At 37.5% G+C, this 17,304-nt stretch overlaps 1 protein-coding gene across 1 annotated transcript; it reads left to right on the top strand.

Moving 5' to 3' along the window:
* Window positions 1–13,154: 13,154 nt before the first annotated feature.
* On the top strand, window positions 13,155–14,246 carry LOC138349324 (uncharacterized). Its single transcript, XM_069299648.1, has one exon. The coding sequence runs from the start codon at window positions 13,155–13,157 to the stop codon at window positions 14,244–14,246; it is 1,092 nt and encodes a 363-aa protein (XP_069155749.1).
* Window positions 14,247–17,304: the final 3,058 nt, after the last annotated feature.

The following is a 17,304-nucleotide window of genomic DNA, read 5'->3' as shown; positions in this document are numbered from 1 at the left end:
ATTATAAGGAGGCTACAAATGGTAGAATATGGATAATATGGGATGAGAGTTGGTATGATATTAAGGTAATAAAAAGTTCAGCTCAAATGATGCATTGTCAGATAAATGAAAGGAGCAAAGGATATCAATTTAATCTAACAGTGGTATATGGATTTAATATCTTTGAAATGAGGAAAACCTTATGGAATGATTCGAAGATGTTGGCTCATAATGTTTCTGATCCTTGACTCATAATAGGAGACTTTAATTCTATTTTATCCCCTCAAGATAGATTAGATGGAACTCCTGTTACTTTGAATGAGATAAAGTATTTTGAAGAATGTTTTAAGGACTTGGGAATCAATGAAGTATAATGGAAAGGTAACTATTATACTTGGACCAATAAACAGGTTGGTAATGCCAAAATTGCTAGTAGAATTGATAGAGCTTTTGGGAATGATAGTTGGATGGATAAATGGGGCCATGGTGTTATAGAATATGGGAATCCAGGTGTGTCTCATCATAGCCCTATGCATTTACTACTCCATCAAAGTTATCATCAGATCAGAGTGAGCTTTAAGTTCTTTAATGTTTGGATTGAACATGAATCCTTTATGGAACTGGTGGATAAAGTCTGGAAGAAGATGTATGGAAGTGAAGTAATGAAGGAAATATGGTATAAGTTGAAGGCACTCCAACCAGTCTTGAGGCAATTGAATAAGAAACAGTTCCAATACATAGGCCAAAAGATTGAGAAGACAAGAAGTTAACTTGCAGACCTTCAAGAGAAGTTATATAGCCAGGCAAAGGATGAGCTAGTTACTAAAGAAAATGAGTTGCTACTAAAGCTGGAGTAGTGGTCAATGATAGAAGAAAATGCTTTAAGGCAAAAAGCAAGGGCAAGATGGATCACATCGGGAGATGCAAACAATAAGTACTTCAGTTCAGTGATAAAGGAAAGAAATCAAAAGAAGCATATTGAAGTATACTATCACTAGATGGAAGGATGTTACATAAACCTCAAGAGATTCAAGAGGAGTTTGTTATGTTCTACAAAAGCCTTATGGGATCTTCAGCAGGTAAATTTCCAACTATAAATGCTTAGGTGATGAAGAGAAGGCCTGTTTTATCAACGCAACAAAGACTTCAATTGTGTACAGATATAACAGAACATGAGATTTATACAGCATTGCAGTCTATTGGGAATGATAAGGCACCAGGGGTAGATGGTTACAATGCAGTTATCTTTAATCATACATGGAAAATTCTTAAAAAAGATGTTATTGAAGCTGTCAAAAACTTCTACACAACAGGAAAGTTGTTTAAGCCTTTCAATTGCGGTCTTGTTTCTTTAATTCCAAAGGTTCAAAGTCCTAAAAATGTGAAGGAGTGTAGGCCAATTGCATGTTGCACTGTGATATATAAAATCATTTCAAAGGTGTTAACAAGAAGAATGCATGATGTTATAGCTAATATTATATGTGAGAGTCATGCTGGATTTATACTAGGGAGGAAGATTGCAGACAATATTATACTTGCACATGAGTTAGTCAAGACTTATACTAGGAAGAATATTTCTCCTAGAAGCATGCTTAAGATTGATCTACAGAAAGCCTATGATTCAGTTGAGTGGCCTTTTTTAGAACAACTAATGGTAGGATTGGGATTCCCAGATATGTTTATACAGTGGGTGATGCATTGTGTCAAAACAGTATACTATACTATTGTTGTTAATGGGAAAACTACTCAAAGATTTGATGCAGCTAAAGTCCTCAGACAAGGAGATCCTATGTCACTTTTCTTGTTTGCTATAGCAATAGAATACCTCAGTAGGCTCCTCAAAGGACTTAAAGAAGAGAAAACTTTCAAATATCATCCTAAGTGCTCTAAGTTGGCCATTACTCGCTTATGTTTTGCAAATGATCTACTTCTCTTTTCAAGAGGAGATGTGGAGTCCATCAAGATACTGCAAAGGTGTTTTTTAGAGTTCTCTCAAGCTTCAGAATTGCAGGCAAATCTCACAAAAAGCTCTATATACTGTGGGGGAGTTTAGATGTAGGTAAAGCAACAAATTATGCAGCAGCTTGGTTATAGAATGGAAGAACTACCCTTCAAATACTTGGGAGTGCCTCTCTCAACAAAGAAGTTTACCATAATACAGCGGTATCCACTCATAGACAAGATCATGGCAAGAATCAAATCATGGACAACAAAAAAATTATCTTATGCAGGAAGAACTCAATTGATTAAGACTGTCTTGTTTGGAGTTCAGCCTTACTGGGCTCAGATTTTTATTATTACTGCAAAGATAATTAAAGTGATTGAAGGATTATGTAGAAGCTACTTATGGTCAGGGGTTGGCTATGTTACAAAAAAGGCATTGATAGCATAGGATAATGTGTGTTGTCCTAAAAGTGAAAGAGGTATAGGGTTAATCAATATGAAAGTGTGGAATAGAGCATCAATTGCTAAACTTTGTTGGGATTTATCTAACAAGGAAGATAAAATATGGATTAAATGGATACACACATATTTTATAAAAGGGCAAAAAGAATAGCAGAGGAAGAAACTGTAACGACCTGTTTAGTCGTTTTAAGCAGTAGATTTTATTTCTGGAAAAACAGGCTGAGATGACGGAACCCACGACGGACCGCCATGGACACGACAGACCATCGAGGGGTCTCATTTTAAAACACTTAGAAATTCTGAAAATTGGGTACTGAGAATCGACTCTCTGAACTTTGTGACGGACCTGCAGGACAGACCGTCACAGGAACGACGAACCGTCGTGATCCGCCGTTTCAAAACACTTCAACTCTTGAGAATTTGGTACAAGGAATGATTCTCTGAACGTCATGATGGAAGTGCAGGACGGACCGTCGTAGGTACGACGGGCCGTCACAGACTCTTTAAGGAAATCGAGTCTCTGACGAACCTGTATGACGGACCGTCGTAGGCGCGACGGGCCATCACAGGTTGCGTAATCCCAGTCAGAGTCAGATTTATGGTTAAGTTTTAAAGGGGCGTTTTGGACTATTCCTGCTATAATTATATATTTTGTGGGTTTATATTAATAACTCAATTTCTTGGAGGATAAAAAAGGTAACCTTGAGTTAAATTGTGGGTTATTATTGTCATCTTTTACACTTAATTACATGTTAATTAGGGTAAAAGAAAGAGGTTTTGAATAAGAAAAATAGAAAGAACAAAAAGAAAGAGAGAGAAGGGAATCGATAGAGGGAGACACTCGAGAAGGGGGAAAAAACAAAGCTTTGGGAAAATTTGCTTGCTTGATCACGAATCTTCGGTGGAGGTAGGTTATGGTTTCTCTTACGATATTCGTAGTAAACTCTTAATAGCGAAGGATATGTATTGATAATATTGTAAACCCTGCTATGTGCTTAATTGTATGCTTTGCATGAATGTAATTATATAATTACGACTATATAAGCATGATAAAGTTATTGAATTCCAAATCTTGCAAAATCCTAATCTCTTTGTTAATAATGAGGCCTTGGTATAAAAGAAGGCATGATGAACTAAAATAATGGGATTGATGATGCCTTGGTAAGAAAGAAGGCTTGATGAATTGATAGAAGGAGATTAGGGGATCGGGTGTCATGAACCGACACGTAGAATTAGGGGATCGGGTGTCACGAACCGACACGTAGAATTAGGGGATCGGGTGTCACGAACCGACACGTAGATTTAGAGGATCGGGTGTCAAGAACTGACACGTAGATTTAGGGGATCAGAGTGTCACGTACCGACACAACAGGATTAATGAATATGAGGGAGAGGAGTGTCACGTACCGACATAAGAGAAATAAAGATAATGAATCTTGAAAGATGTTAATATACTCAATTTAATTAACATGATTCCCAAATGAGTATGGTATTGAGACTTGAGTCCTCATGTGTGAACTTGACGGTAATTGTTAATGATATAGTGCTTGTTGTTTCTACATGTTGAGTATCATAGTTGATTTTATGATATTACTTGGTATATATTGATTTCTATTTTGAGTTGGCCGATGATATCTACTCAGTACTCGTGTTTTGTACTGACCCCTACTTTTATGTTTTCTTCTTGTTTATTTGTGGAGTGTAGCAAACGTGCCGTCATCATCGACTCAATAGTAACTCTAGCCAGTCTTCATTACTCTGGATATCAGGGTGAGCTAATGCTTCTAGCTTGGACTGGATCTTCCTCTTCATGTCTTTATGCCTTGAAGTTCCGGCATGGACTAGCTTTTACTTGTTTTAGCTTTTAGAATACTCTTAGTTTAGTAATTTGATCATAGATGTTCTTGTGATGATGACTTCCAGATTTTGGGGATAATAATAGTTATTGATTTTATTAATGTGTTTAAGTCTTCCGCATTACTTTCTGTTGATATTACATTGAAATGTTAAGGTTTAAATTGGTTGGTTCGCTCACATAGGAGGGTAAGTGTGGGTGCCAGTCGCGGCCCGGATTTGAGTCGTGACAAACTTGGTATCAGAGCATTAGGTTAGTTGGTCTCATCACACAAGAACGAGTCTAGTAGAGTCTTAAGGAACAGTAGGGGGACGCCTTTACTTTTCTTTGAGAGGCTATAAGACTTTAGGAAAATTCCATTCTTCTTTCTTTCTTTCGTGCTATTACTTGGGTCCAATTGGTATCTAGGTGATACGAATTGGTGTCTGACCATCTTCACTCTATTTCGCAGATGGTTAGAACTAGAGCAACGACTACGCCAACACCAACACCAGCACCAGCGGGACAAGGTGCGTTTGAGCCAGCCACTGGGGCTGTAGCTCGACGAAGAGCAGCGGCAAGAGGTCGTGGGAGAACGTCCTCTAGGGGAAGAGGACGAGCACCTAGCCCATCTGATACTAGAGCGGTGACTCCTTCGCTGACTGAAGAAGTAATAAGAGAAGGGGAGGATCGGGAAAATGAACAATTGCAGAATGAGGGATTGCCACCCCAACCTACCCCAGAGATGATCAATCAGGTTCTCGCTTATCTTAGTGGGTTGTCTGATCAAGGTCAGGCACCTCCAGTGTTTTCTGCACCAACACCTCCGGTTTCAGAGGTACAACATGCAGTCACTATGGCTCCTCGTGTGGATGCTTCATTGGACATATGCACGTTTCCACGTCTGACTACTAGGCCTATAATGACAAATGATCAGCATGAACTTTTCAGTAAGTTCTTGAAATTGAAACCTCCAGTCTTCAAGAGTTCTGTATCTGAGGATGCTTACGATTTTCTGGTTGACTGTCATGAGCTACTACACAAGATGGGTATCGTAGAACGGTTTGGTGTTGAGTTCATGAGTTATCAGTTTCAAGGGAACGCCAAAATGTGGTGGCGGTCACATGTTGAGTGTCAACCAACAGAGGCACCACGTATGACTTGGGCCTCATTCTCTAGTTTGTTTATGGAGAGGTATATCCCCCGGACATTGAGGGATAGGAAAAGGGATGAGTTCTTGAGCCTAGAGCAAGGTAGGATGTCGGTCAATGCATATGAGCCTAAGTTTCGTGCACTATCAAGGTATGCCACCCAACTTTGTTTCAGTCCACAAGAGCAGATTCGTCGTTTTGTGAAGGGGTTGAGGTCAGAGTTGCGGATTTTAGCCATACAGGTAGCGGCTACGGCAAAATCCTTCCAAGAAGTGGTAGATTTCGTTGTAGAGGTGGAAGGAGTGAAGCCAGATGAATTCACCATGGCATCGACATCAAAGAGGTTTGGAAAGGGAGGAGAATTTAATGGTTCTTACTCTAGAGGACAGGGTTCCGGAGGTTACTCAGTTTGACTTATTCAGTCTTCACTACAGACTGTAGTTGGGGGTCCACCTCAGATTGGTCAACACTTCTCTGAGAGACTCATGCTTGACTCTAGAGAGTGTTATGGATGTGGGGAGACTGGACATATTAGGAGGAATTGTCCAAAACAGAGTTATAGACCACCAATGGCTAGAGGTAGAGGTGGTCATGGTAGAGGCCGTTATTCTGGAGGACGTGGTGGTCGAGGTAATGGTGGTCACCAAAATGGCCGAGATGATGGGCAAACTGGAACCACTACATCACAACATGGTAGGGGCAATGGAAAGACAAACGATAGGGCCCATTGTTACGCTTTCCCTGGGCGGTCTGAAGCGGAGGCATGTGATGCTGTCATCACAGGTAATCTTCTGGTTTGTGATTGCATGGCTTCTGTATTATTTGATCCTTGATTCACATTTTCTTATGTATCTTCCTTATTTGCTAATGGACTAAATTTACATTGTGAATTACTTGATATGCCTATTCGTGTTTCTACTCCGATGGGTGAGTCTGTTGTAGTTGAAAAGGTATATAGGTCCTGTTTGGTGAACTTCGTGGGGAGCAACACTTATGTAGATTTGGTTATCTTAGAAATGGATGATTTTGATGTAATATTGGGTATGACTTGGCTTTCTCCGCAATTTGCGATCTTGGATTGTAATGCTAAAATGGTGACGTTAGCCAAGCCTGGGACAGATTCGTTAGTGTGGGAGGGTGACTACACTTCCAATCCGGTGCGTATCATCTCCTTTCTTCGTGCTAAGTAAATGGTTAGTAAAGGGTGTTTAGCTTTCTTGGCACATCTCAAGGATGACACTACCCAAGTACCTTTGATTGAGTCGGTTTCGGTGGTCCGTGAGTTTCGGAATGTGTTCCCTGCAGATCTTCATGGTATGCCACCAGATATGGATATTGATTTCTGTATTGACCTTGAACCGGGTACTCGCCCCATTTTTATACCCCCTTATAGAATGGCTCCCGCGGAGTTAAGAGAGTTAAAAGCCCAACTTCAAGAGTTGTTAAACAAAGGCTTTATTAGACCAAGTGCATCTCCTTGGGGTGCTCCGGTTTTATTTGTGAAGAAGAAGGATGGGAGTTTTCGAATGTGTATAGACTACAGACAACTAAACAAGGTAACCATAAAAAACAAGTATCCTCTTCCTCGCATTGATGACTTGTTCGATCAGTTACAAGGTGCTTGTGTCTTCTCTAAGATTGACTTGAGATCCGGTTATCATCAAATGAAAATACGGGCAACGGATGTGCCAAAGACTGCTTTTCGAACGAGGTATGGGCATTACGAATTTGTAGTGATGTCTTTTGGTCTTACAAATGCCCGTGCTGCGTTCATGAGCTTGATGAACGGGATTTTTAAGCCATGTTTGGACCTCTACGTGATCATATTTATTGATGATATACTGATATACTCAAAGAGCAAGAAAGAACATGAGGAGCATTTGAGAATGGTATTGGAAATGTTGAGGGAGAAAAAGCTTTATGCCAAGTTCTCTAAGTGTGAGTTTTGGCTAGATGCAATGTCCTTCTTGGGGCACGTGGTTTCTAAGGATGGAGTGATGGTGGATCCTTCTAAGATTGAGACAGTAAAGAATTGGGTAAGACCTACTAATGTGTCAGAAATAAGGAGCTTTGTTGGGTTAGCTAGCTACTACCGCCGATTTGTCAAGGGATTCTCTTCTATTGCTTCCCAACTGAGGAACTTGACTAAGAAAAATGTTCCATTTGTATGGTCGGATGAGTGTGAAGAAAGCTTTCAGAAGCTCAAGACTTTGTTGACTGCTGCACCCAATCTCACCTTCCCAGTGGAAGGTAAGAATTTCATTGTCTATTGTGATGCATCCTATTCGGGTTTGGGTGCAGTGCTAAGGCAAGAGTTGAATGTGATTGCTTATGCTTCAAGACAATTAAAAGTGCATGAACATAACTACCCAACTCATGATTTGGAATTGGCCGCGGTAGTGTTTGCATTAAAGCAATGGAGACACTATTTATATGGGGTTAAGTGTGAGGTCTATACGGATCATTGTAGCCTACAGTATGTCTTTACTCAGAAAGATTTGAACTTGAGACAGAGAAGATGGATGGAACTACTGAAGGGCTACGACATCACCATTTTGTATCATCCGGGAAAGGCGAATGTTGTAGCGGATGCTTTAAATAGAAAGGCGGGAAGCATGGGAAGTCTAGCTCACTTGCAAGCCTCTAGACGCCCATTAGCTAGAGAGGTTCAGACTCTAGCTAACGACTTGATGAGATTAGAAGTAAATGAGAAGGGAGGATTGTTGGCTTGTGTGGAGGCAAGATCTTCCTTTCTTGACAAGATTAAGGGAAAACAGTTTGATGATGAGAAACTAAGAAGAATCCAAGATAAGGTATTGCGAGGAGAGGCTAAGGAAGCACAAATTGATGAGGAAGGTGTTTTGAGGATCAAGGGAAGGGTATGCGTACCCCGCGTCGATGATTTGATCAACACTATTCTGACAAAGGTTCATAGTTTAAGGTATTCGATACATCCGGGTGCAACCAAGATGTACCGTGACCTAAAGCAACACTTTTGGTGGAGTAGAATGAAGCGTGATATTGTGAACTTTATCGCCAAATGTCCAAACTGTCAACAAGTAAAGTATGAACACCAGAGACCCGGAGGAACACTTCGGAGAATGCCCATTCCTGAATGGAAGTGGGAGAGAATTGCAATGGACTTCGTGGTTGGTCTTCCAAGGACATTGAGTAAGTATGACTCTATTTGGGTGATTGTTGATAGGTTAACTAAGTCTGCTTATTTCATTCCGGTCAAGATGACTTACAATGCAGAGAAGATAGCCAAAATCTATATCTCAGAAATTGTTCGATTGCATGGGGTTCAACTCTCCATTATATCAGATAGAGGTACGCAGTTTACTTCTAAGTTATGGAAAACATTGCATGCGGAATTAGGTAGTAGGTTGGACCTTAGTACTGTATTCCATCCTCAGACCGACGGTCAGTCTGAGAGAACGATTCAAGTGTTGGAGGATATGCTTCGTGCATGTGTGATAGAATTTAATGGTCATTCGGATAGCTTCTTACCCTTAGCAGAGTTCCCCTACAACAATAGCTATCACTCAAGCATTGATATGGCCCCATTTGAGGCACTATATGGGAGAAGATGTAGGTCTCCCATTGGATGGTTTGATGCATTTGAGGTTAGAACTTGGGGTACTGACCTTCTGAGAGAATCGTTAGTTAAAGTGAAATCTATTCAAGAAAAGCTTCTAGCGGCGTAAAGTAGACAGAAGGAGTATGCAGATCGGAAGGTTAGAGACTTGGAGTTTATGGAGGGTGAACAAGTCTTGTTGAAGGTTTCGCCAATGAAAGGGGTGATGCGGTTTGGTAAGCGAGGTAAACTTAGCCCAAGGTATATTGGTCCATTTGAAGTACTTAAGCGAGTAGGAGAGGTGGCTTATGAGTTAGCCTTGCCTTCAGGGCTGTCCAGAGTGCATCCGGTATTCCATGTGTCGATGTTGAAAAGATACCATGGGGATGGAAACTACATCATCCGTTGGGATTCAGTTTTTCTTGATGAGAACTTGTCTTATGAGGAAGAGCCTGTTGCCATTCTAGATAGAGAGATTCGCAAGTTGAGATCAAGGGAGATTGCATCCATCAAAGTTCAATGGAAGAATCGACCCATTGAAGAAGCCACTTGGGAGAAGGAGGCGGATATGCGACAAAGATACCCACATCTGTTTACAGATTCAGGTACTCCTTTTTGCCCTTGTTTTCCTTCTTGTGATCGTTCGGGGATGAGTAAATTGGTATCTATTGTAACGACCTGTTTAGTCGTTTTGAGCAGTAGACTTCAATTTTGGAGAAACTGGCAGAAATGACGGACCCCACGACGGACCGTCATGGGCACGACAGACCGTCGCAGGGTCTCATTTCAAAACACTTAGAAAAACTGAAAATTGGGTACTAAAATCGACTCTCTGAACTTCGTAACGGAATGGCAGGACGGACCGTCACGGGTGTGACGGACCGTCACAGATTATTCAGAGAAATTGAGTCTCTGAACTCTGTGACGGGCAGCAGGACGGACCGTCGCAGGCGCGACGGGCCGTCACAGACTGCGAAATCCCAGTCTGGGTCGGATTTCTTGATACGTTTTAAGGGAAGTTTTTGACTATTCTTGCCTTAATTATAAAGTTAGTGGTTAATGTTAATAAGTCTAATTACTTGGGGGTTAAAAGAGGTAACCTTAAGTTAATTAGTGGGGCATTATTGCCATCTTTTATTCTTAATTATATACTAATTAGGGTAAAAGAAAGAGGGTTTGAATAAAGAAAATAGAAAGAACAAGAGAAAGAGAGAGAAAGTTGAATGAGAAAGAGGAGAAACGAAGAGGACACAAAGCTTTGGGAATTTGCTTGTTTGTTTTCTAATCTTCGGTGGAGGTAGGTTATGGTTTTCATGCTTTCATAGTAAACTCTTAATAGAGAATGATATGTATTTATAGTATTGTAAACCCCGCTATATGCTTAATTGTATGCATGCATGAATGTGATTATATAATTGTGATTATATTAAGCATGATGAAGTTGTTGAATCCCAAATCTTGATAAAAACCTAATCTCTTTTTAATGATGATGCCTTGGTAAGGGAGAAGGCTTGATGAACTAAAGTAATGAGATTGATGATGCCTTGGTAAGGGAGAAGGCTTGATGAGTTGATAGAATGAGATGAGGGGATCGGGTGTCACGAACTGACACGTAGATTTAGGGGATCGGGTGTAACAAACCGACACGTAGATTTAGGGGATCGGGTGTCACGAACCGACACGTAGATTTAGGGGATCGGGTGTCACGACTCGACACATAGATTTAGGGGATCAGGTGTCACAAACCGACACGTAGATTTAGGGGAACGGGTGTCACTAACCGACACGTAGATTTAGGGGATCGGGTGTCACGAACCGACACATAGATTTAGGGGATCGGAGTGTCACATACCGACACAAGAGGATTAATGGATATGAGGGACCGGAGTGTCACGTACCGACACAAGAGAAATAAAGATAATGAATCTTGAAAGATGTTAATATACTCAATCTAATGAACATGATTTCCAAATGAGTATGGTGTTGAGGCTTGAGTCCTCATGTGTGAACTTGACGGTAATTGTTAATGATATAGTGCTTGTTGTTACTACATGTTGAGTATCATAGTTGATTTTATGATATTACTTGGTATATATTGTTTTCTATTTTGAGTTAGCCGATGATATCTACTCAGTACCCGTGTTTTGTACTGACCCCTACTTTTATGTTTTCATCTTGTTTACTTGTGGAGTACAGCAAACGTGCCATCGTCTTTAACTCAACAGTAATTCAAGCCAGTCTTACTACATCGGAAATTCAAGGTGAGCTAATGCTTCTAGCTTGGACTGGATCTTCTTCTTCAAGTCTTGATGCCTTGAACTTCCTGCATGGACTAGCTTCTTATGTATTTTTAGTTTTTAGATACTCTTAGTTTATCATTTGATCATAGATTTTCTTGTGATGATGACTTCCAGATTTAGGGGAATAATAGATGTTGAATTTTTGAAGTTAATGAATTGGTCTTTATTTAATGAGTTTAAGTCTTCCGCATTACTTTCTGTTGATATTATATTGAAATGTTAAGGTTAGATTGGTTGGTTCGCTCACATAGGAGGGAAAGTGTGGATGCCAGTCACAACGCGGTTTGGGTCGTGACATGTAATGGTAGAGTATGGAAATCCTAGTATTTCAGATCACAGTTCTATGATGCTAACTCTCCAAAAAACTAACCAGCGTGGGAAGTGTAGCTTCAAATTTTTGAATGTTTGGACTGAGCATGAGAGGTTTATGGAAATTGTAGAAACTACCTGGAAAAAACAGTATGGTTATAATACAATGAAGCAGGTGTGGTGTAAACTGATGGATCTTCAACATTGATTACAACAGCTGAACAAGAAAGAGTTCAAGTACATTAGGAAGCAGATTGATCAAACTAGAATAGAGGTTGCAAATGTTCAAAACCAGCTAAATAAACAACCTACGGATGAGTTGATTGGGAAGGAGAAAGAGTTGCTGATCCAACTTGAAAAATGGTCCTTAATTGAAGAAAGTGCTCTGAGATAAAAATAAAGGATTAAATGGATTCAACTGGGAGATGCAAAAAACAAGTATTTCAGCTCAGTCATTAAAGAGAGAACTCAAAAGAAGTAAGTAAGAAGTATTATGTCCTTAAATAGTCAGATGCTTTATGATCCACAGGAAATCCAAGAGGAGTTTCTGATGTTCTATAAGAGTTTAATGGAATCTTCAGCAGGGAAACTACCAGCTATTAATGCAAAAGTGATGAAAAGAGGGCCTACATTGACAAAACAACAAAGATTACAGCAGTTTAGTGTAGTAACTGATCAAGATATTTATGAAGGTTTCAAATCCATAGGGGATGATAAGTCACCAGGGATAGATGGATACAATGCTTTTTTTTAAACATACTTGGCAGATTATTAAAAGGGATGTCATTGAAGCTGTTAAAAGTTTCTTCACAACTGGGAACCTTCATAAGAAGTTCAATTGTACTCTAGTGACTCTCATTCCAAAAGTACAGAATCCAAAAACAATGAAAGAGTATAGACCAATAGCCTGCTGTACAGTGATGTATTAGATCATTTACAAAGTGTTAACCAACAGAATGCATGGGGTGATTCATCGCATTATATGTGAAAGTCAAGCAGGGTTCATCCCAGGAAGGAAAATTGCAGATAATATAGTACTTGCTCATGAATTAGTTAAAGCCTATACTAGGAAGCATATCTCTCCTAGAAGCATGTTGAAGATTGATCTGCAGAAATCCTATGACTCAGTAGAGTGGGATTATCTAGAGCAAGTAATGTGTGGGCTGGGGTTCCCAGAGATGTTTGTAAATTGGATAATGAAGTGTGTTAACACAGTGAACTACTCCATAGTAGTTATTGGACAGACCTTACAGAGTTTTGATGTAACTAAAGGTTTGAGGCAAGGATATTCAATGTCTCCCTTCTTGTTTGCTATAGCAATGGAGTATCTGAGTAGGCTTCTTAAGGGGCTTAGAGAAGATAAGTAGTTCAAGTACCATCTTAGGTGCTCTAAACTTGATATTACTCATCTTTGCTTTGCAGATGACTTATTAATGTTTGCTAGAGGAGATTTGGAATCTTTTAAAGCTATGCAAGGGTGTTTCTCACAATTTTCTCAAGCTTCAGGACTACAAGCAAATCTAAGTAAGAGCTCAATATACTGTGGAGGGGTTCAATAAGAAGTGAAGAATCAGATTGTCCAACACATAGGATATAATATGGAAGAACTTCCTTTCAAGTATCTGGCAGTACCTCTATCAACCAAGAAGATGTCTGTGATACAATGGTACCCCCTCATAGAGAAAATAATGGCAAGAATCACCTCATGGAAAGCTAGGAAGTTATCATATGCAGGAAGGAAACAAATAGTACAAACAGTGCTCTTTGGAGTTCAAGCTTACTGGGCTCAACTATTCCTATTTCCAGCTAAGATAATCAAATTAATTGATAGTCTGTGTAGAAGTTATCTTTGGTCTGGTGTTGGGAAGGTAACTAGGAAAGCCTTAATAGCATGGGAAAAAGTATGTAGGCCAAAAAATGAAGGAGGCATGGGGCTGATAAATATGCAAATATGGAATAGAGCTGCAATAGCCAAACTTTGTTGGGATTTGGCAAACAAGGAAGACAAGCTGTGGATCAAATGGATACATGTATATTACATGAGAGGGCAGAATGATTGGCAGAAGAGAGAACAAGCTAGTTGGATGATCAGGAAGATAATGCAGGCTAAACAAATAGTTGATCAAGTTCACATAAAAGAAGGAAAAGGAATGGTTAAGCAAATTTATGATCATTTGAGAAGGGAGCAACCTAAACCATTGTGGAAATGCCTAATGTTCAATAATTCAGCAAGTCCTAAAGCTATATTTACTCTGTGGATACATATGTATACAAAGCTAGCAATAGTGGATAGGCTTGCTAAATGGGGGTTAACACATGATACAGCTTGTGTGCTATGTACAAATAGGGATGAAAGTATGGACCACATGTTCTTACAATGTTACTATGTAGGGGAAATATGGGAAAGAGTATTAGCATGGGCTGGTTTCAAAAGCAACAGAGCAGAGACATGGACACAGTTTGTGCAATGGTGTATACAACATGGGAAGGGGAAGACTACAAGAGCACAATTATTCAAGATGATATTAGCTGAAGTTGTATATGCTGTTTGGAATGAGAGAAACAAGATAATCTTCGAAGACAAGAAGACTTTGATAGATGCGATTGTTAAGAAGATAGCTGTTGTAACTATTGCAAGATCTCCTATTAGCATTAGTAAGATTATTAGCCATAGGAAGATTGATGCTTAGTTAGTATTGGTGGTGTCGTTGGGAGTTTGTTTTCTGATGTTTAGGCATGCTGTGATAGCTGCTTGGTTTGTAAAGTATTTTCGATAATTAATGAAATGGTTACAAAAAAATAAAAAATAATAGCAATAATAATAGTAGTAGTAGTAGTAATAATAATAATAATAATATTATTATTATTATTATTATTATTAGTAGTAGTATTATTAATATTAATAATAATAATAATAAAATAGTAATAATAATAATAATAATAGTAATAATAATAATAATAATAATATTAACTATAATAATAACAATAATAATAAATATAATAATAATAATAACAATAATAATAATAACAATAATAATAATAACAACAACAACAATAACAACAACAACAACAACAACAATAATAATAAATATAATATTAATAATACTAACAGTAATAATAATAATAATAATAATAATAATAATAATAATAGTAATAATAATAATAATAATAATAATAATAATCATAATGATCATCATAATAATAATAGTAATAATAATAGTAATACTACTACTACTACTACTACTACTACTACTACTAATAATAATAATACCAATGATAATAAGACTAATAATAATAATAATAATAATAATAACAATAATAATAATAATGATAATAATAATAATAATAATAACATTAATAATAATAATAATAGTTATAATAATTATTATAATAATGATAATAATACTAATAACAATAACAATAATAATAATAATAATAATAATAATAAAAATAAAAATAATAATAATAATAATAATAATAGTAATAATAATAGTAACCATGCAAGTTGGATGGTAAAGAAAGTAATGAGTGCAAAGTTAATAGTTGATCAGGTTCAGCAAGTTTAAAACAAAGGGAAAGGGGTAATCAGGCATATATACTATCACATGAAAGGAGAGCAACAAAGAGAAAGATTTCTTATTCATTTGAAGTATATTCAGGATTCATTGATCTTTCACAAATCTTCTTTACAATGAAAGAAAACCTTTTATTTATAGGGAAAACCTTACTTGGTCCCCAAGTAGAATTCCTAACCATATCCTACAAGGATTCCACAAAATTAGACATTCACTATAATACAAATTGTTTATAACACTCTCCCTTGAATGTCGGTAGAATATGTACCTCGATATAACCTTACTAGATAAAACCCAGTGGGAAAAAAATCTAGTGAAGTAAAAAGAGTACACTAATCTAATAATACAAATTATGGATGCCTCATTAAGAACCTTACAAGGAAAACCCAATGGGACAAAACCTTGTGAGGGAAAAAGAGTATATCACGTATTAACTTCCCCTCATGAAAACATCAAGAGATTTGGATCTTCGTTTTCCAATCTTGAGTATCATCATCTTGAAATTTGTAGTTAGTAGAGACTTGATGGATAAATCGATTGTAGTATTACTTGAACAAACATATTGCATGTTGATATCACCATTCTTGGGAGCTCTTGAGAGTAGAAAAAATTTGATGAAATATGTTTTCTTTTATCTGCTTATATGAATCTTTCCTTCAGGATCAAAGATTTCTGCAAGTTCCTTACTTTAACTTCTTTACGCAAATAATCTATTGCCTTTTGAAAACACTTCAAGAGTTTCAATTATAGTTATCAACTTGCATAACAATACATGTATATTCTCTATGCATTTTGAATCTATTTAATCCTGATGAGGATGATAAACAAGTTTTCCAAAACCTTATATATGCTAGATTTCGAATCCATTGGATATTTTCATATTAATTTTGTCAAGTAACAACATTCAATATTAGATGCATGACATCTTCTAGTGCCTATATTGTAAGTCAAATAAGTTTTACGCTTACAAAGATTCACCATTCCACTTTTTACTTGATAATTATTTCTACACAAGCACGCTTTAATAGATGTAGTATCCTCATAATCTTTTACAATATTGTGCCTATTGTATTAAAGATATCGTTAACGATATACCATTTTGTATCGATTCACAATACGACAATACTTATTGAGATCTCATCACTTTATTATCTTTAGGTAGCTATCCCTCCCATGAGGTTTCATAAAGTGTTATCTCGTAGGCTCTCCAAGAACATATTGTCTCCTTATTATGATCATGCTGATTCTTTGATCCTCCCCCTTTTTCAAGGATTATTTTATTTAGAATTGATTAGTCCATCATGTTTCATGCATGTCATAAACTTTATCCTTAAGGGACATTCAATAGATGTATTTACAACTCTTGTGTTGTTCTAGTCTTCCCCTTATGTTAGACAAACTAACATATATATCAATCTTTTGGAGAATCTATCCTTGTGCATTATTGTATATTCATTGATTATATTCTACATATCAAAATAATCGGATGAAAAATATTTGGTCCATGACCATAAACAATTAAAAGAAAATTCGATCATAATTTATTGTTCCGATCCATACAATTACTTTTGGATGCGGTATTTTAGATCAACACATATAATTTTATTTTCACAAGCAATGATTTCACTATCTCTGACATTTATGTCACAACATATTGAGTGTCACGACCCAAAACGAGCCGCGAGTGGCACCCACACTTACCCCCCTATGTGAGCGAACCAACCAATATAAACCCCAACGTTTCAAACATAATAACCAGAATAAAATGCGAAAGACTTAAAACTCATTAACGAAATCAATAATTAACTTTTAAAACTCAAAACTTATCATTATCCCCAAAATCAGGAAGTCATCATCACAAGAACAATCTATCCTCAAATTACTAAATCTAAGAATGTCTAGGAATGGATATGAGGGAGCGGAGTGTCACGTACCGACACAAGAGAAATAAAGATAATGAATCTTGAAAGATGTTAATATACTCAATCTAATGAACATGATTTCCAAATGAGTATGGTGTTGAGGCTTGAGTCCTCATGTGTGAACTTGACGGTAATTGTTAATGATATAGTGTTTGTTGTTACTACATGTTGAGTATCATAGTTGATTTTATGATATTACTTGGTATATATTGTTTTCTATTTTGAGTTAGCCGATGATATCTACTCAGTAC

The sequence above is a fragment of the Solanum lycopersicum genome, chromosome 6 (genome assembly GCF_036512215.1).
Source record: "Solanum lycopersicum chromosome 6, SLM_r2.1".
NCBI lineage: Eukaryota > Viridiplantae > Streptophyta > Magnoliopsida > Solanales > Solanaceae > Solanum > Solanum lycopersicum.
Note: the sequence above shows the minus strand (reverse complement) of the source record. Positions and strands in the feature narration are given on the sequence as shown.